General features: G+C 40.7%; 1 protein-coding gene across 3 annotated transcripts in view; it reads right to left on the minus strand.

Annotated features, from left to right (window-relative positions):
* Positions 1-2738: 2738 nt before the first annotated feature.
* Positions 2739-17883, minus strand: part of DHX35 (DEAH-box helicase 35) — a 47402-nt gene continuing 32257 nt past the window's right edge. For 2 of the 3 annotated variants that reach the window (XM_048820867.2, XM_048820865.2), the window contains 8 exons: positions 17235-17330; positions 15582-15676; positions 14854-14931; positions 13395-13524; positions 12592-12673; positions 11743-11814; positions 9838-9976; positions 2739-4200 (listed from right to left, as the gene is read on the minus strand). In XM_048820867.2, the coding sequence (XP_048676824.2) occupies positions 4156-4200; positions 9838-9976; positions 11743-11814; positions 12592-12673; positions 13395-13524; positions 14854-14931; positions 15582-15676; positions 17235-17330 (737 nt within the window). In that variant the 3' untranslated portion in view covers positions 2739-4155. The remainder of the gene's footprint in view (positions 4201-9837; positions 9977-11742; positions 11815-12591; positions 12674-13394; positions 13525-14853; positions 14932-15581; positions 15677-17234; positions 17331-17883) is intronic. The other variant, XM_048820866.2, reaches the window with a different exon arrangement.

A 17883-nucleotide genomic window follows, 5' to 3' on the forward strand; every position in this document is an offset into this window, starting at 1 on the left:
AATCAGAGAGCTTTGTTTCTGGTAAACAGGCTCCTCAAAGCATAGCACTGAAATGATGGCAACTTCATTTCTTCTACACCTTTGTAAGTGTCCAGAATGATACTGCTCTGCTACCCACTCTCTGCCAGCTGACTAATAGTGGAATGCCTCTGCTGTTACAAAATGCCAAGTTTAAACAATGAGGACCTATGTAGTGTGAGGGTAGAGCCACTGGGTCACGATCCAGTTTAGGGAGTCTGAAACACTTTCATAACAAAGGTGCAATCAGCTCGACAGCCTTTATGTCCAGGTTCAATAGGATATCTGCCACCTTCCTCCTCTAGGTACACAATTAATTATTAGCTATTTGACTGGTGTGAAGAAATTTATGCACCCTTAAGCTAATCTTGTTCCCCTCAGGTGCATCTCCTGATTCACTGCTTCCTTTCTCCTGACTCTCCCATTCTCCTCACTGAACTCAATACAAGATGGCTGCTTAGCTTTCTCTCAGGGTTCAGAAATACTCCCCCTTTCTAAAAGAATTTTAAAATAACACCAGCCTGACCCTTTATCTACCACCTCAGCTTCCTGCAGGCGTGTCTCCCTTCAGGCAGAAGTGCTTGGAGGGGGTCCCCATGCTGCCAGTCCTTCCCTTCTTGGTCTTGTGTCTCCAGTTGCTGGCACAGGATAAACATGCACTGCCTGCACTGACCCATTAGATAGAGGAGTACAGAAGATCCTGGTGTTTCATTAGTCAGGTGGCATATAGAAATAACAGAGCAGAGTTCACCTGCTTTGATTCTAGCAATGCCCAAAAAACCCTTTTTTTGGTTTAAGAATACATGCAAACTAATCTGCAATGAACAGATTATGTAAAGTTCCCATAAGGATAGTGAATGCCGTGGCCAGGAACAAGGGCACTAAATGAAGTTAAGGTACAGCACTGTATCCTGAATTTAAAGGAATATTCTAGTGGGTTGGGGTTTTTTTAAATAAAATAAGCCAATTAGAATTTGCAGGCAATCCGGTTAATATACTGGGCACTTATGTAACAGGGCATGGCTACAGAACTAATGGAAACTGCATCACTTTAAATCCGTCTGCCTGAGCTTTTCATTTTCATCTTAGCCCATGCCTCTTCCTACAACTGGCTGAAGAATGGGCCACAGCTGTGACTACTTCCCTATCAATTTGTCACAGCCACCATTAATCTCTGGGAAGTGATTTGCATTTCAATTACTATTGCTTTGACTGAATTTCTACTCCAATTAGCTTCATATTATTTCTACCATTGGCAATCCTTTTTATAGTAGGCCATCAGTACAGTGACGGTCTTATGCAGAAATATTAACAGCAGCTTCTATTGCTTTTGGGTGATTTAACATCTAACTTCAGTAGGTAGTGAGTGAGCTATAACTTGCTTTATTTTTACAGGAAACATCTCTTCAAATACAGCTTTCGTGATGCAAGAGCATAATACTCTAACATCATCCCACTGGAGAACTGGTGTCAAATCTTTGCATTTTTCCAGTAAATTCCTTTATGAACACATGGCAGCACCCTGGAATCACCCTCCCTTCAGCACCAATGATGTTTCTGCTAAGACTCTCTGCATTGCAGAGCCTGCTTCAAGCCAGCATTATCAGTCTCTGTAACCAAACGTACTTAAAACACAGTGCTATGAATCAAGCAGGCAAAGCCTTCGGCTTGAATTTCACAAATCGACTCGTGATTTTAGTAGCCTCACGCTGTGGGTGAAAGCCCTTTGAAAGGGCCTGATTTTCAGACAGATGGGGTGTTGTACTCTGTTCTTTTCTGTTAAGCGGTCTCAGTTTGAATACCAAGATATGAAGGCAGCCAGGATCATTAGTCACTCTTGGCCCAAATCTTCAGAATCAAGTGTGTCTGTTCTGACAGGGTGCTACCTCTCGCACTGTCAGTACGGAGGAAAAGTACGTAATTTTTCTACTGGGGAGATTGGGATTTCTTACACACACCTATTCTACTTGCTTAACTGAAGATGCAACTGGTTACATGTTGTACCACCACTTTCAAATCTCTATGCCCCTAACTTTGCATGAGTCACAGAAGCCTTGCCGGGTACAAGGACTCAAATGACCAAGAATCAAATTGTTTTGCAACAGGAAGAAACATTGGCCACGTAGCAGGATCGGTCTCTGGAGCACAGAGTCCAAGTGCCCCTGGTATCCCCAGAGATGCCAAACTAATTGGATGCTCATTGCGTGGCCACATCACAGTGCAGATCAGCATGCTGCCATCACAGCAGAGCAGCAATAATCACTAGCCAGTTGGATGCGTGGGAAGGGATACGGTCTCAAGCCTTCTTGATGCAATGATTTTATTTTTCTAGAGACTCTTTCTGGAGGACAGAGCAACATGGAAAGTTTACAAGTCTCTGCATTCAGCTCTCTCTCTCTCTGCCCCTTTTAGAGGAAAAAAACTACACTGGATCTTTTTATTTCGTGCTTTTTGTGTTCTTCCCACTGTACAGCACACAGAGACAGTCCCTGCCCACAAAGAGCTCACAATCTAAGAGAAAGATACAGAGAAGATGGGTTGGACTGGGAAATCCAGGAGGGTGGGGATGACAGTTTGTCATACTCCCAGTGGCATACATTGAGGCTAACGTATCTATTTTTTGTGTTGGTGAGGAGGACCTAGACACTGCACAGACCACACATTTCCCACAACAGAACAAGCTTTGTGGGAGGCAGCAATGTAAATGAAGTTTTCAGAAATTATGTGCAAGGTAGCCCTATGGCAAGAAGACATTTATTCTATGTAGAAAGTTTCACTTATTTACACACTTCTTAGAAATGGAAATAAAATTATAGTTAACATTTCCAAAGAAGCACATCAACCAAACCAATGTCCTTACAAAAATAAAACTTTCAAACCACATTTCTAAAATAAATATCATAAAAAGGGTAAGAAAAATAAATACACATGTACCCAAGCGACTGTGTTTAAACACAAGGGGGTAACGTTCTTTATGAAAAAGACAGCCATAGGGTCCCAGTTAAACCACTAGCTGCTGACAATACCCGTCCCACTGGCATAAGAGGAGGAGAGTCCTCAACAGCAAAGAGCAGATTGTTTTAATAAAAATATATAAAGGACCATGTTCCTGATCGAGGGAAGTACAGAGCATTTTAATCTTTGCTGAATCTTGCTAAAAGCAGCATTCCTATGAGGTTTCCCTTCTGAAATCTCATGAGGCTTCTAAGTGTTAAGAGAGGCTGGCACATTTATTCTTACTCAGAAAATAAAGCTAAGCCCCATCTGTGAGTCTGCATGAATCCTGTTCCACAACAGAACGTGTGCAAACATCCCACAAGATTGATCAAAATGTACCCCTTCCTAAACAGTTGAGCAGCAGCAAACCCAAAGAGATTTCCCCACTGCTGAATAGTGTTTCTGAATAGTGGCCCTGCTTTGAGCAGTGGGTTAGACTAGATGACCTCCTGAGGTCCCTTCCAACCCTGATATTCTATGATTCTATGAAGTATGGAAACCACTAATTTCAAATACAGCACTATCTACAGAACAATTGTTACAGGATGGGGAAAGCTTGACTCACGGAGAGGAGGATTCTGCTGCTTCAGGACAACATCATACCAATTAGGCACAGTTAAACACAGTATCAAGGTTTCCATGGCAGCCCCTTACATTTTAAGGGCCAACTCATTGCCCTCCATCTACCCATTTTCAGCAGGCAGTCTCAGGATGGCCAGTAATATTCACAGTGCTCCAAGGAATGGGAAGCAGGGCATCCTGAACCCTGGTCCTCTCTTTCAAAGGGTGCTGTACCACGCTAAGCATTTGGCTTTTTTCCTGGAAGTTCTGATTCGTTGTGGTCCTGTGTCCCCCCCTTTATATTCTGATCATTTGTCTACCTATTAAAAAGAGCAACATATCCAGGTTACAGAGAGTGGTCAATTAGGCCAAGGAATAATATGTCCACAACGCAAGCTCTACTTAGGTTTACAATGTATTGGTCATGCATAAACCCCTACAGGATCCTGGCAGGCATTTAAACATTTAATTGATGTGGGGTCAGGTGCTAAGGAACTGACTGCTGAATGGACTGTAGCCAGCTTTGAATTAGCAGTAGGTTTTGCATCTGATGTCACAAGGCTCAACAGGCACACCAAATCAGTGGTCATCTACTTTAACTCTCTTTGCTTTCAAGGAAAGATGCTGCAAGAGAAAGAAAAAAAAAGTGCTTAGTACATATGGCACACTCTCATAAAAATTGAAGTAAAGTGTATTGAATTTTTAATCCCTAGTTAAATCAGTCTCCATATCTATCTCAAAATACTTTATAGACTCAACAAAAAGTAAATCCTGTTGTTTTTGTGGTTGTGGGGGGGGGTTGTTTTTTTATTGGTTTTGGTAAAATGCATCAAATCTTATGCTCCTCTGGAAATAAATGCAGAAACTCCAAAACCAAATTTTCCCAAAGGTATTTAATTGGTCCTAGTGCACACATGAGTACTTAAACAACTTGCAAGAGGAAGCAACTCGTCAGTGTCTACTAATGTAGATTCTGTATGCCCAAAATAGTATTTACCTGCCTGAAGGTACAATTACCAGATGTGTGCATGCAAAGCGATACATTTACTAATGCTGCAGCTGCAGTTCTGTTGGCCCTTTGAATATTTCACCCTTAAAATCTAATAGGAAGGAAAAGAGCGCCATGGAGGAAGTGCATACTGAAGAGGACCCAAGAAAGGGTACAATCCCTCAAAAGTACATTAACTTTAAGGAGTGAAGCATGGGTGATTACTGCCCATGCTTGTGCCCAAACCACAGGAAACGAAAAAATAAAAATAAGAACATAAATTAGCTTTTTGATCAGGGATAATTTGATTTAGATCTAGTGATTGAAGGTATTAAGGTTCCAATGTTTCTGGAACTTCTTAGTGAGCCGCAGAGATTTCTCTGCTAAGCACTTTCAGTCGATGATATCATGCCCTAAGTGCTTTCAACATGAGACAACTTTACAGATGTTTGGGCGATTTATTTTTGTTTGCTTGCAGTACTCAAATACCACTGCCTCTGCAAGCATCCATTCATATGTTTTTATGGTGCACCAAGGGTAGAACAGAGGTTCTGGTTTAGTGGTTCACGGACCTTTAGTCCATGCAAGAGAAAGCAGCAGAGCTATTTATAAATTAACTTCTGTCCTTTGTGTGTCTTAAAAAGTACCTAAGACACTTCAGCAAGATAGTGCACTAGTGAGCTTTCCCAATGCCTCTTTGAAAGACGTTCTTTCCTATACCCTTGTGGACTCTTCTATCACCACCAGTGGGGGGAAATTTTGTTATTCCTTAAAAATGAGGAAAGTTTAACTTATTCTTCAAACATCCATAGCTAACTGTATGTTAATATATGCAGCCAACAAAAACTCTTTCATATGAGAGTGTCACAGTTCATAATCACTTGTCTTTGTGTGGGATCAAATAGCTTGTTCAATCACACTTATGTGAGAAGAGAAACAACGCAGAGATCACCTAAGTGGGTTTATATTCGTGTCATGCGAACATGTTTCATGATTAACAGAAGAGAAGACCCCAAAGGGGACTTAGGAGCACTTAATTTTTTTTTTTTTAAACCGTCCATGGATTTGCCCAATCTTACCTCACAAACCTCCTCTCTCTACTCCTCCCTGCTCAGCTACTGTTGTCCACCACCCTATGATTTCATTCGGTCTCTCCCCTGCAGCTCCTGTTTGTCTTACAGAACACATGCAGGGCCATAGCAAGTCTTTCCTTCCCCCCCAAATAACTAATGTATTTTATTCCTTGCCTATTGCTTGTAATTTCTCACTTCCTCTGCTACTAACTCTGTATGAACTGCACACTGGGTTTGAGATTAGGTTTATGATTAAACTGTCCCACAGTGGGTGTGAGCAGCAGTGTGCACCAACATGCCGTGCTGTAATTTCCTCGTGTGGATACTGCGGGTGCCAATTAAAAGGTTCCTAGTTTACAACAACATAATCCTCTTCACACAGGTTTACATTCATGTGAACTAGGAACCCCTTTTAGTTGGCGCTCACAGTGTCCACACGGAGAAGTTACAGGGCAACACTTTGGTGCACACGCTATTCACACTCCCGTAGCCCAAACTTAAGGGCAGTGTAAACATGTCCTTAGTGAAATATGCTGTAACAAAATAAAGTACTTCATTTAAGCTTTTTTTGGTAAAAATCAGAAATGTGAAACTAAACCATGGCTCTAGGCACCCACAGATCGAATATAACACAATATTTTATACACTCAGCAAATTCACCTAAGTCTTTGGGGGCACGGGGGGAAAGGCAAGCTGAAAAACAACAAAACCTTCCCCTTCTGCGGATGAAAATGACTCTTGGGGCATGTGGCAAAGCTGAACAGATTTGATCTCTTTAAGACCAATCAAGAGGGGGGTGGTGGAGTGAAGTCCTAAAGTCATCATTGAGAACACTCTACTAGCAGTTCCCTCTCTATTAAACCAAAGGAGCTTTTAGATCAAGCATTTTCAATCATCATAATGGTGGCAGTATCATACAGGGAGAGACACAGTCACTCCAGATAGGCAGGTCCTAAGCCATCGGTATAGTGTAAAACACCAACTCTTCCAAATTAGCTTAATTTACAAAAATAATTTAACCTTTTAAAATGGAACAGTCCTTTGCATGAGCCATTGAAAATTACACCAGATTTCCAACCAACTCCAACTTAAAAAGAAATCTTGTCCCAAAGCTTTGTCCCATGGAGATGTTAGATTACAGGGTGTTAAAACACCATGTACATAATCCATGTAAAGATCTGAATCACAAGGATTCCACAGGCAGATTTGGTACAGTGGGAGTGTTGGCTCATTTCCTTCTAATGCCATGCTTGAGGCACGTGTGTTGAACAGCAACAACAGAAGCACAAGGCCTGCCTTGCAGTGTCGTTACCACCTCAGCCAAGTGCATTATGGAATACCAAGTAGAAACCCTTCAATCTAGGAATCATTCTGGGGAAGTTCTCTGGTCTGTGTTACACAGGGTCACACTAGTTGATCACAATGGTTCCTTCTGGCCTGGAAATCTACCAATTACCTGAGAAGTCCACTGCTACTCTGATGCATGGTAAGCATCCTATATAACAGATGAATTATCCAAGTTTCACATTTTAAAAAAATCTCTGAAATCAATTACATGGACATAATGCCAATGCTCTGCTGTAATCACATCGCTATGTCCTGCTAACAAATGAACTCACAAGGTCATTTAATAATAGGAGGCTCTCATAGGCATATCAAATCTTTAAGAGGATAAACTTCCCTAAAACTCCTTCAGTGTCGCCAAGGAAGAGATCTGGACAATAGGGATCAGATTTTCAAGAGGTCATGCGCACAAATATGCATGCAAAACTATGTGCACCAAAAAAAAAAAAAAACCCCACAAACCAAACACACATGGCTATTTAGCTACATTTCCACATCCAATTCTCTTATTTGCCTGTGCAATTGTGGAATTTGCTCAGCTAAATTAGGCACATAATTTTCACTTGATCTTTTGAAAAATCATGTTTGAAGCTTTTATTACAGTATTGTCCTGCATTTGAGCATCACAATACCAGATCTCATTCCAATACAGACTAACACAGAAGGTTTCCATTCTGGATCCCTCCACATCAGAAGAGGCTTGTTCCACAAGGGGAGCTGCATATTCCTATTCCATGCAGATTACTCCTGCACAGATGGTAGTGGCTGGCCTGAATTCAGCCTCACAATAATACTGCTCTTTGTGTGCCTATTTTATGGCCACCCCGAGAAGTACCAGAATGTGGCTCTTTGCCACTGATACTCCCACATCACTGTTTTCCTGGAATGTTGCCCACAGAAGAGCTTTATGAAGATTCCCACAGAATCTCATGACGCATGTGGAATGAGGCTGTTTGGCATTGCTTTATAGTTAGTACCTCTCAAATTCCACTAAGGTTAGGACTGAGTAATTAGTCTTCCTCCCTGCATGATCACACACATGACATCCATTTGGTCATCCCTACTGTTCAGTGTTTATGTACAGTCTGCTATTGCAGAGACTAGCTTCAGTGTCACAAGCACAGCGATAATATTCCACTCTCCATCGAGGCTGCTCTGATAGTGCCTAATGAAGGTGGGTAGATGAATGAGAGCAAAGTCTAAACAAGACGAGGTGATGAAGGTTGGCAGGAACAAGTGGCAGCTCCTGAAGATGTACATGTATGCTCTTTGTGGATATGACTCATGACTGTTAGGGGCCACACTCAATCTGTCACTGCTTCTGTATTCCCAGATAGCAAGAACTTGTAAGACCTTTATTCACGCAGTGTCAATCAAGAGACTGCAGCATCTCCTCTCTCTAAAAGAGACCTTGCCACAGTGATTGATACATACCCATCATTCCCAAGCTACATTACAGCAACAAGCTCTGCTTAGGGCTACTCTTGAAGAGGATTCAGAAATTTTAGCTGTAACACAATGTAGCAACTTGCCTCTGAGATGCTACAAGGCTACTGTGCCAATGCCTCATGTTCTGCATTAGCCACCTGTTCGCTTTTGGATACTATTCAAGGATGTTCCATTGGTCTAGGACCCTGTTACCGAAAAAGTTGCCTCTTCCCCTGTTCCCCATTGAAGCAGTTATCTGCTGGATGCTCTTGCTGTTCAGAACTGGTGACAGGGCTCTCTCTGTGGCACTTACTCCTTTCAGGGGGCTAGGGCTAAGGCCAGAGTTTGACTACTTTCAGGCCCAGAGCAAAGCTTTTGTTTTTTTTAAATAGGCTTTTTTAAACTGGCTTGTTCTTTCGCTGTGACCTTTTAAATAGCACATCCCTTTTTTATTTATTTATTTATTTTTTGGAAGGGTTATTGTTTTGGTTCCCTGTACACAAACTGGCTCAAATGCACAAAGTGAAATAACTGAAAAATGAGCCAGGTTGGCATCAACTGGAAAAAATAAGAAACATCTGTCTGAAAATGTGATGCCTGCTATCATTATGGTTACCTGCAAACCTGGCTCATTTTTCAATTACTTCACTTTGTGCATTTGAGCCACTTTCTGTACAGGGAAGCAAAGCAATAACCCTTCAAAAAAAAAAAAAAGGGATGTGCTATTTAAAAGGTCACAGCAAAAGAACAAGCCAGTACTCCTCATTCAAGTCCTGTGGCTCTAATCCACTTCCAATTTAACTGCTTGAAGCCTAATTTTTGCTATTTAATTGTTATGGTGCCTTGGGGCCTCAGGAATAAATGTTATATAACCATACATCTAGCTACCTCAGGTCTTGAACCAATCTCCTTAATGTAAAGGTGCTAAGTACAAAAATGAACTTGTATTAAGTTTATCTATAGAAGGAAGCTCCTCTCCATAACTCCAAATTTTAACCTCTAATTTATTTTCCTAAGTAAGAGCAATTATCATTTATTTGTTTGAAATAATAAAGTGTTGGGTACTGCCCAGAAAGATGTTGCAAAGCACATGAAGACTCGGGCCATCTCAAGTTTACACTTCCTACAGCAAGTCAACAGAACCGCTGAGAGAAGTGCTACTGAACACATATCTGAGGATAGACTAGCTCTGTGCTGAATTTCCGAATGGATTTCAAATGGAGAAATGCAACTCTGAGTTAACGTCTAGACAGGCTGTACTCCTGTATGGCAAACACGGTTCTTTCAAGGGTACTGCAAAGCAGAGTTTTATATATTAAATCCCCTTCAATGACTTACACCCCAATTCATTTCTATTCCCATCAAACAAAACAAAAATACTGAAAAAAAAAGCTTTAAGTACAAGAGCTGTCAGTACAGCAATGATACCATTTGGTGTCTATGTCGAGTCCGTACCGTTCCTTCTTGGTAAAAGTGAGGTGCCAGTTCTAATAGCCAAGTGGATTCAATAGCAGTCACATCTCTCATGTAGTACCTGGAGGTCTGTATGACTTCATTGTAGATGACCCTGAAAACACAGAGGAAAAAAAATGAGACCATGTTATATAGCAGAGAGGGACTTGGCTCTGATTGTCCGAACATTCCAATTATAGAGATTACAGAGTTATTTGATATATAAGATGTCATTGGATAGTCTCTGCTGTGTGGGAGGAGAGTCAATTATAAAATGCCCTCTGACCCACTCCCACCAAGGTGCTCAGAGTATTGTATAGCAGGGCAATAAAAAGATTTTTAAAACTCCAGTAAAAAACATCTCCACAAAACCACCTGGAAGAACAGACCGAGGGGAGGGCGTAACAAGAAGAAAAGGGAGGGGACACTTGTAAATATGGGGCCAAGAGCTTTCATACTAAACACCTCTGAAGGGGAGATTTTAGGTGTTGTGGGCAGAGCATAACTGAGAAGGATGTCGAGGAGTGAGTGCAAAATCCTAGGCCTATCAGAGCTTAGTAACGATCCACAACCTAATGTGACGGTGGGATCCCTGGCTGCAGATACTAGTCAGGACAAGGCTCATGGGAAGAAGAGTATGTTTTGAGTAAGGCCAGGACACACTCCACTTTGAGCTTTAGACAGCAAGCACACCAGTTTAGAAATAATCTGGCAGCCATAGCCAAGACTGCAGGAAAGTTCTCTCTAAGGCTTGTTACAATGACCCTCCACAGGGACTAAAGCATCTCCAGACCCACACCCTGCTCTCTCACTCATCCAGTTCATAACCCCACCACGCAGAGCCATCTTCCATACACAACAAAAAAGACAAAGCAATTGCCATGCTGCTTAGGGGGGAGGGGGAACTCTTTTGAGAACAGAGGGTTAGTGAATGGAAGCAAGAGGAAAGTTCTCACTCTTCCCTTCTTCCCCAAGACAACCACTGACCATTTGAATGCATCTAAAATTTGAGGAAAACCAAATTAAAACAAGAAGTGAGAAGTCATATACTCACAGTTGATAGACAAAACACTGAGCAAGAGACTACGCTCTTTCCTTACTAACAAAGAGTAAAACCAAATCAACCCAGTGAATACAGTGCATAGCCAGTATATTGATTCACACATGAATGTGCCCTAAAACCACAACTAAACAAGTGGAGGTGGAAGGAAGATGGATGAGGTAAGTTCTAATAGAATCAACACAGTTAAAACTGAGTGATCTGAATTCTATCTCCATCCTGAACATCAACAGAATTGATTGCTGAGTTCCAATCAGCTACACCTGTACAAATGTAAACTTCCTGGAGGAGGAACAGGGTCCCAGCGTGCCATGTACATTTACTGCACTATATAAGTGTGTAATAAAAGTAACTACCACCTTGTATTGTTCAAATATGTCTTTCAGTGGGATGGCATCGTTAGCCTCCACATTAACCTCAGCATCACTGAACTAAGATAGTCTTCCCAGTGGGTCGAGGGACCCCCCTCAGAGAGCAATTCCTGTGAGTGATTTTACCTGCAGCACAAGGCTCTTGATTCTGGTATTTTTTAGGAAGGGGCCACCTGGCTCCCCTCTCTCGCCTTCACAGTTCTTAACACTTTTTTAGTATGATGTTAATGCCACTTTTCCAAATGCTCCCCACCTAGCAGTTTTATTTGGGTGTTACCTAAAGACTGTTGCAGAGGAAGCCTCCTTTGAACTTACAATCTGGGAATCAGGATCTTCCCGGTGTGTTGCTACACTGATGCAGAACAGAGTTATTAATGGGAATCTCCTAACAATGCCTGGTATGGAGTGCCTCCTGGTCTAGGCAGACAAGCGAAAGCAGCTCTAGCTTACCAGCGAGGAGGTTTCTCTGCATACAGCACTGAGGTGGGATGGATGTGCAGTTCCTGGTCATCACGGATAGTCCTTAAAGAGAGGGTATTATTTCAGACTTAGCAATTGTAAATTTATTCTTAAAATGTATTTATTGGTGACCTTTAAGCTCCAGTCAAAATGCTCATAAATCTGAGTACTGAAAGAGCTGGAGCAAGTTAAAGAGGTGCAAAGTTAATGCACTGGCCTTTCAGCTGCAGAGTTCAGGCCCAAATTCTGGCCAAGACACCAGTGCAAAAGTTTGGAGTGATCATTCTATGGGTTTGTCTACAGAAGGAGTTATTCCTGATTGAGTGACTCCATTTATAGACATTCTTATTCCAAAATACGAATATCAACAAATGGAGTTCATCAGAAATAATTAATTCACTTTATATTCATATCCTACATCATTCCAAAATACTTTTCATGTATTTTAGACAAGCCCTAACACTGAATGTTTTTCTGCCCACATCACAAGATCAGGGTCCTGCAGGCTTAGATTAAGGTGCACTGGAGGGAATATAGAATTGAAGCATTTATAGTTCCTGCTCACATTAGTTAGTAACTATTAACAATTCCGCACTATCAGCCTTACTAATGGTCATCATTTAACCAACAAGAGGGGCGATAAACAAACAAAGAGCATTTGGAAACTGTTACATGTGACACTGCAAGACCTCGTTAATTTAACGAGCTGACAAAACTTTTCTTGCTAGTCTATCTAGAGAAGCATCTGTTTGTTGACTATCCAGATCTGTCAATTCATAGAAGCATGCTAAATAAAAGAACAGTTCTAAGGAATTTTATAGATCTACATCCATATTTTACCTGTAAGCTCCAGTGGAGTGGCATTTAGCTGCATTAGCAAAGAATCCAGAAACTATACACCTCAGAACAGGATCTGGGTCACCTAAAGAAGGGAATTGACATGTTATTCTGCAAAGTGTATTTGATAAACTAAGAGCTGATGCAGTGACAAAAAATCCCCTAAATACTGCTCTGTCATCAAAAGCAATTTTGGGGCTTTCAGAGGAAAAGCTTAAGACAAGAGACTCAGGATTCTTTATTTTCCTCTCTCCGGTTTCACAATAAATCTCAATTACTATGTAAAAAAAGAAGATTACCTACCCTGGAGATAGTACCAACCACAGCTATCTCACAAGGATTAAGTGGCTGCAGCCTGATTTTTAGAGGTGCTGAGCACTTGCAACTCCAACTGAAATCAACAGGAGCTAGGGGTCTTCAGCCCAACTGAAAGTCAGCTCCAGAATGTCTATACAGTGCCTTGATTGTAATGAGAGATTTTCAAAAGGTATAAATGAGGGGTGGGTGAAAATCTCCCATTAGATTATATCTATGAAATTGTTATTAACTATCACTACACAACACTGCTGCTATCAATTAAGCCACCCAGGTTTGAAGAAATTCTAATTGTAAAAATGAGCTCAGGGGCTGCTCTTGAAAAGTATATTTTGAAATCCCAGTTTTATTTAACATACATTATTTTTAGGCTGACAAGACACAGTATTTCTTGAATATAGTAAGAAAATAAACTGACAGTTGGGCGACTCAATATTCAGATAAACTCCAACAGGTATGACACACAAAAATCCTCATTCCGTGGCTCCTACCTTCACTGGATTTCTTTGGTACTTTAAATTTGACAAGAAGCTTTTTCAGCTGCTCCCTCACAGTTGTTGCTCTGACAAGCCCTTTGTAGTTTAGAAAGTGTTCCTGACACCACTGAGAATTCTTGCTGTGCTGTATAGCAACAACAATACAAGAACAGTTACAAATGCCACACTAAATCTCCCTACTGCAAAGGGTAATCTAGTTCTGTTTCCCAACTACTGTGTTTTGTTCTGGTATTTGCCTGTTTGCAGTGGGAAGTTAACTGCAGCCAGTATGCATATGAACTGCCACTGCCTGCACAGTGTATTTCAAATAGAAATAATGGCTTCCAATTCATAAACATTTCCAGCACTTATTTCCTACTAATATATTTGAGTCATTTCCTGGGATGTGGCAGGGGAGAATAGTGTCAGCTATTTCATACTATCACATAAAAGTGTTTCATCTCAATATAAATTAAATCCGAGTCCACACTTTTTTGGGGGGCCCAAGACATAAGTAGACATCTCTGTACTGTGTTTTCCAACATGCACAAAGACAATCAGTTCAAAATACATTTAAGGACTGGTCTACACAGTTTTTGTATCAGTGTAACAAACTTCGGTTAGGGCAGAGCTTCTAGTGCAGACACAGCTATTTATGTGCTTTACATTAGTATAGCTTATTACCTTTCTCTACACATATACTATCCTGGTACAGTTAAAGATGTACAACCTGAGTATTTAGACAAGCACTAAGATTTCAATTAAACCTCACTGATCACCAAGCACTCTAAGCCATTGACAAGACTTTATATAATGATTAGGGATGGGATTTTCAAAAGGAGCCTTCAGGAGTTAGGTACGCAACTCTCATTGAAATTCAAAACTATCAACAGAAAATAAATGAGAACATGAATTTCTCATGTTCCTTTGAATGTCCCAGGATAACTGAAGATATGGAGGTTACAGCTAAGGGCCTGTGCATTACACAGCCACAGACTTTGTGTCTTGCCAACTCACTGGGATTATGTGAGCATCTGTGACAAATGTAGCCAATTAATTAATTAAACAAAAAGGTATACTAGACACTTGGGTCCATATCTTACATAGGCTCAAGCTTCTAGGATTCTTATAGCTGATCTACTACCGCTTAAGTCGATCTAACTTACATCGCTCAGCAGTGTGAAAGACAACCCCTGGAGCGACGCAAGTTACAGCGACCTAGGCGCTGTCCACACTGGCACTGTGTCGGGGGAAGATGCTCTCCTTCTGACATAGCTTCCACCTTTCGCAGAGGTGAAGTAATTATGCCGATAGGAGCGCGCTCCGGTGTCAGTATAGAGAGTCTTCACCAGACGCGCTGCAGCTGCACTGAAGAAGGGTTTCTAGTGTAGACCTGCCCTTAGTTTTGAGCATCAGGCATTAAAACCACTGGAACCCACCCTCTCCCCTTCCACATGCACTCTAACCTGCTTACTTTAATAAAAGCTTCATAAACATTAAGCATAGTGAGATGATCTCCCTCTTCCACAGCAAATTTTCTGTGTTTCCTGATCTGGAAACAAGAGTAGAAATGTATTTTTATACAGAAATTAGTTTTTTTCAAAGGTCGTTCCTGCTATCCTCAGTTCTTACTGTCTTGAGTATTTAGTGACCTTTAACTCTTATCATATAACAACTCTCCCCTAACTGATATGGATGTTTCACTATCCAACATACTATATTTTCAAGGCAGAGTTCTAAAACTGAAATTAAAACTCATTTACACAAAGGAAATGGGATTTACTTACTGTATGTAAGGTTAGGCTCAGCAGTATTTCTACCTCTGAGTTAACCATTTCATATTAAATAATTTTATCAGCCTGAAAATAAATTTACCTTTTTCTCTCAAAGAGAAGCTCAAAATGAACAAACGTCCTTTCCACGCTCCCCAAAACGAATACCAACTTATGATCCTAACATTTCCAAACACTTTCCTAACCCTCTGTAGTACAAGGCCTCCATCATTAGCAGAGGACTATCTGCAGATTTCACTACCATACAGCTTCCCCTTTCTCCATTACCAAGCAGTATGGGCAAGGACAGAAACCCTCAGTTCCAATCTAGCACATCAGACTTTGCATGTCCCTAACGGATATTAATAACAGAGTTGGCAGACGCTCAAAGATGTGGAGTAAGTGAAGAAAATTATGAGACTGAACTTACAGCCTGAGCCTTTTGGTTTGGAGGGAACATAAAGATGTTCTGAATCTGCATCATGGCAGCAATGCTCAAGATCTCCTGGGAGCAGCCAAAGTTTCCTGTAAAATAAGTGGTGAAAGAAAATACAGTTTCTTGCTTTCAAGATTATGAAACATAAATAATACCACAAAAAAGGAAGGAGGAATTTACTCTTAGATTTTCCAGAAGAAAGTATTTTACGGCAACGATGGGGGAAAAAAACCCTTACTTCATTGCAAAGGAGGACTTTGCTGATAAAAAGCCCCTTATTGTAACATATGAGGGGGAGGGGGAGGGGGGACATTTAGGAATTTCTCAGCAGTGGATCACTCAGTCCCTGCAGCAGCAATCAGGTACATGCAATCAGCTCTGTCATCACATCTGCATGTTGTCATACACAGACCTTAGAATCAAGGACTGGCAAATGCCTGTTACTTTTTTGTCTGCACTTATACTAGAGTACAGAAATAAAGAATGTGTATGATTTTTTACATATTTAAGAGAGACCTTTGTTACAAAGTATGCTTGTCTGTACTGGGCATACATTAAAAACAACTTTTCTTAAGAAGGTTTGTTCCTTCTTTTCCTTTAAAAGAGAACTTGGCAAATTATGGAGCTTGTGAAAGATATCAAAAAGCAGCTCTGCCTGCAGTACAGTGTGGGCAGATTAACTCCAATGCACACCTTTGCTAATATACCCCATTCTCTGTATTTCAGTCCTAGGCTACTCTTGAGAACAACCCATGAACTGTAAAGAAATGTATGTTGGTTCTGTGATGAATGCATATTTTCACTGAAGACTGAATTGAAGATAAACTTATTTCACTGGTGGCCTTAGCAAGCACTTCAAACCAGGTAATCAGAAATAAGAAGTTAAAGCATTAACTCACTGCGCTGCAAAGACTCACACATGTTCTTAAAATTATCGTCATAACTAGTCCCATTAACTTCAATAGGATTACTCTCAGTGCATAAAATTAAGCATGTGCATGAGTCTTTGCAGGATTTGGAGCCTCCTATTATACCACTGAGCCCTGCAGTTGGGAACTATTATTTATTGTTTATTACCTAAGAGGTAGCCTTGTGGAAGCTGAACAACTCTGTAAAAGATAAGGAGTACTTGTGGCACCTTAGAGACTAACAAATTTATTTGAGCATAAGCTTTCGTGAGCTTCAGCTCACTTCATTGGATGAATTCAGTGGAAAAACATAAATTTGTTAGTCTCTAAGGTGCCACAAGTACTCCTTTTCTTTTTGCAAATACAGACTAACACGGCTGCTACTCTGAAATCTGTAAAAGATGTTGTCCTGATCCAAAAATGCAACCAACCCCAAAGCATTTTTCTGCTGGCATGGGGACCAATTACTTTCAAACCCTGTAGGGTACATTGGTGCAATACTGCATGTCAAGAATATAAATATGCCAAATTATACTAGATAGACTAACTCTGAAGTTAAGATTACAGGTAGGCCAATGGGATGCACTGATGGTATCAAATGATTTCTTGACTTCTTAACTATGTATCACACCAAAATTGACTATAGGTTCTTTTAGATACATTGAGTATTATTGTCCCTGTGTAGACAGTATCTTATACTTAGCACAAGACTATTGATGGCACCTTGCCTTTTACCTACCTGATTCCAACAGCATCTTTGCAAACATAGGATTCAAAGGGAACTCTGCTATTCTCATACCAAGAGGTTCTGTTAGGCGACAATGTTTATCCAGACCTGCAAGAATACTCCTAAGTATTTAGAAAGCAGACCAAAATAGCATAGAAAATTATCTTAATCTTTGTGCCATCAGCTAATATGTAGCAGAAACTCACAGAAAAGCTTGTTGAGCTAGCAAGTATCCAACTGGGAAATCAAGAGCTCTTATAAATACCCATTAACTTTCCCATGAGTCCTCAGTACTCTTTAGCAAACACTATATTTACATAAACACTGGCTTCTTGCCAGACACACAAGCCACTCGATCCGCGACCAAGTTCTACTGGCACCTCCAGTCATTCAAGAAATATGTAACCACCAAGATCAATGCAGCAATACCATGGTCACAGAGATACATTCTGTAATGCATTTTGTATACACCATTTGGAAACCATTTAACTCTGCAAAGTAAGTTTTGTAGGAAAACTTCCACCTACCCTTCTGGAATTTTCTTCCAAGTTATTAGAAAAAAGGAGCATTGATAAGAGACAAAAAGATTGGGAATGGCTAGCGTGACACTCTGTACCTCGTGAGAACACCCTACACCCCCATGTTCATCTTTATAAAATGA

This window comes from Caretta caretta, chromosome 13 (assembly GCF_965140235.1).
Source record: "Caretta caretta isolate rCarCar2 chromosome 13, rCarCar1.hap1, whole genome shotgun sequence".
Classification (NCBI taxonomy): domain Eukaryota; kingdom Metazoa; phylum Chordata; order Testudines; family Cheloniidae; genus Caretta; species Caretta caretta.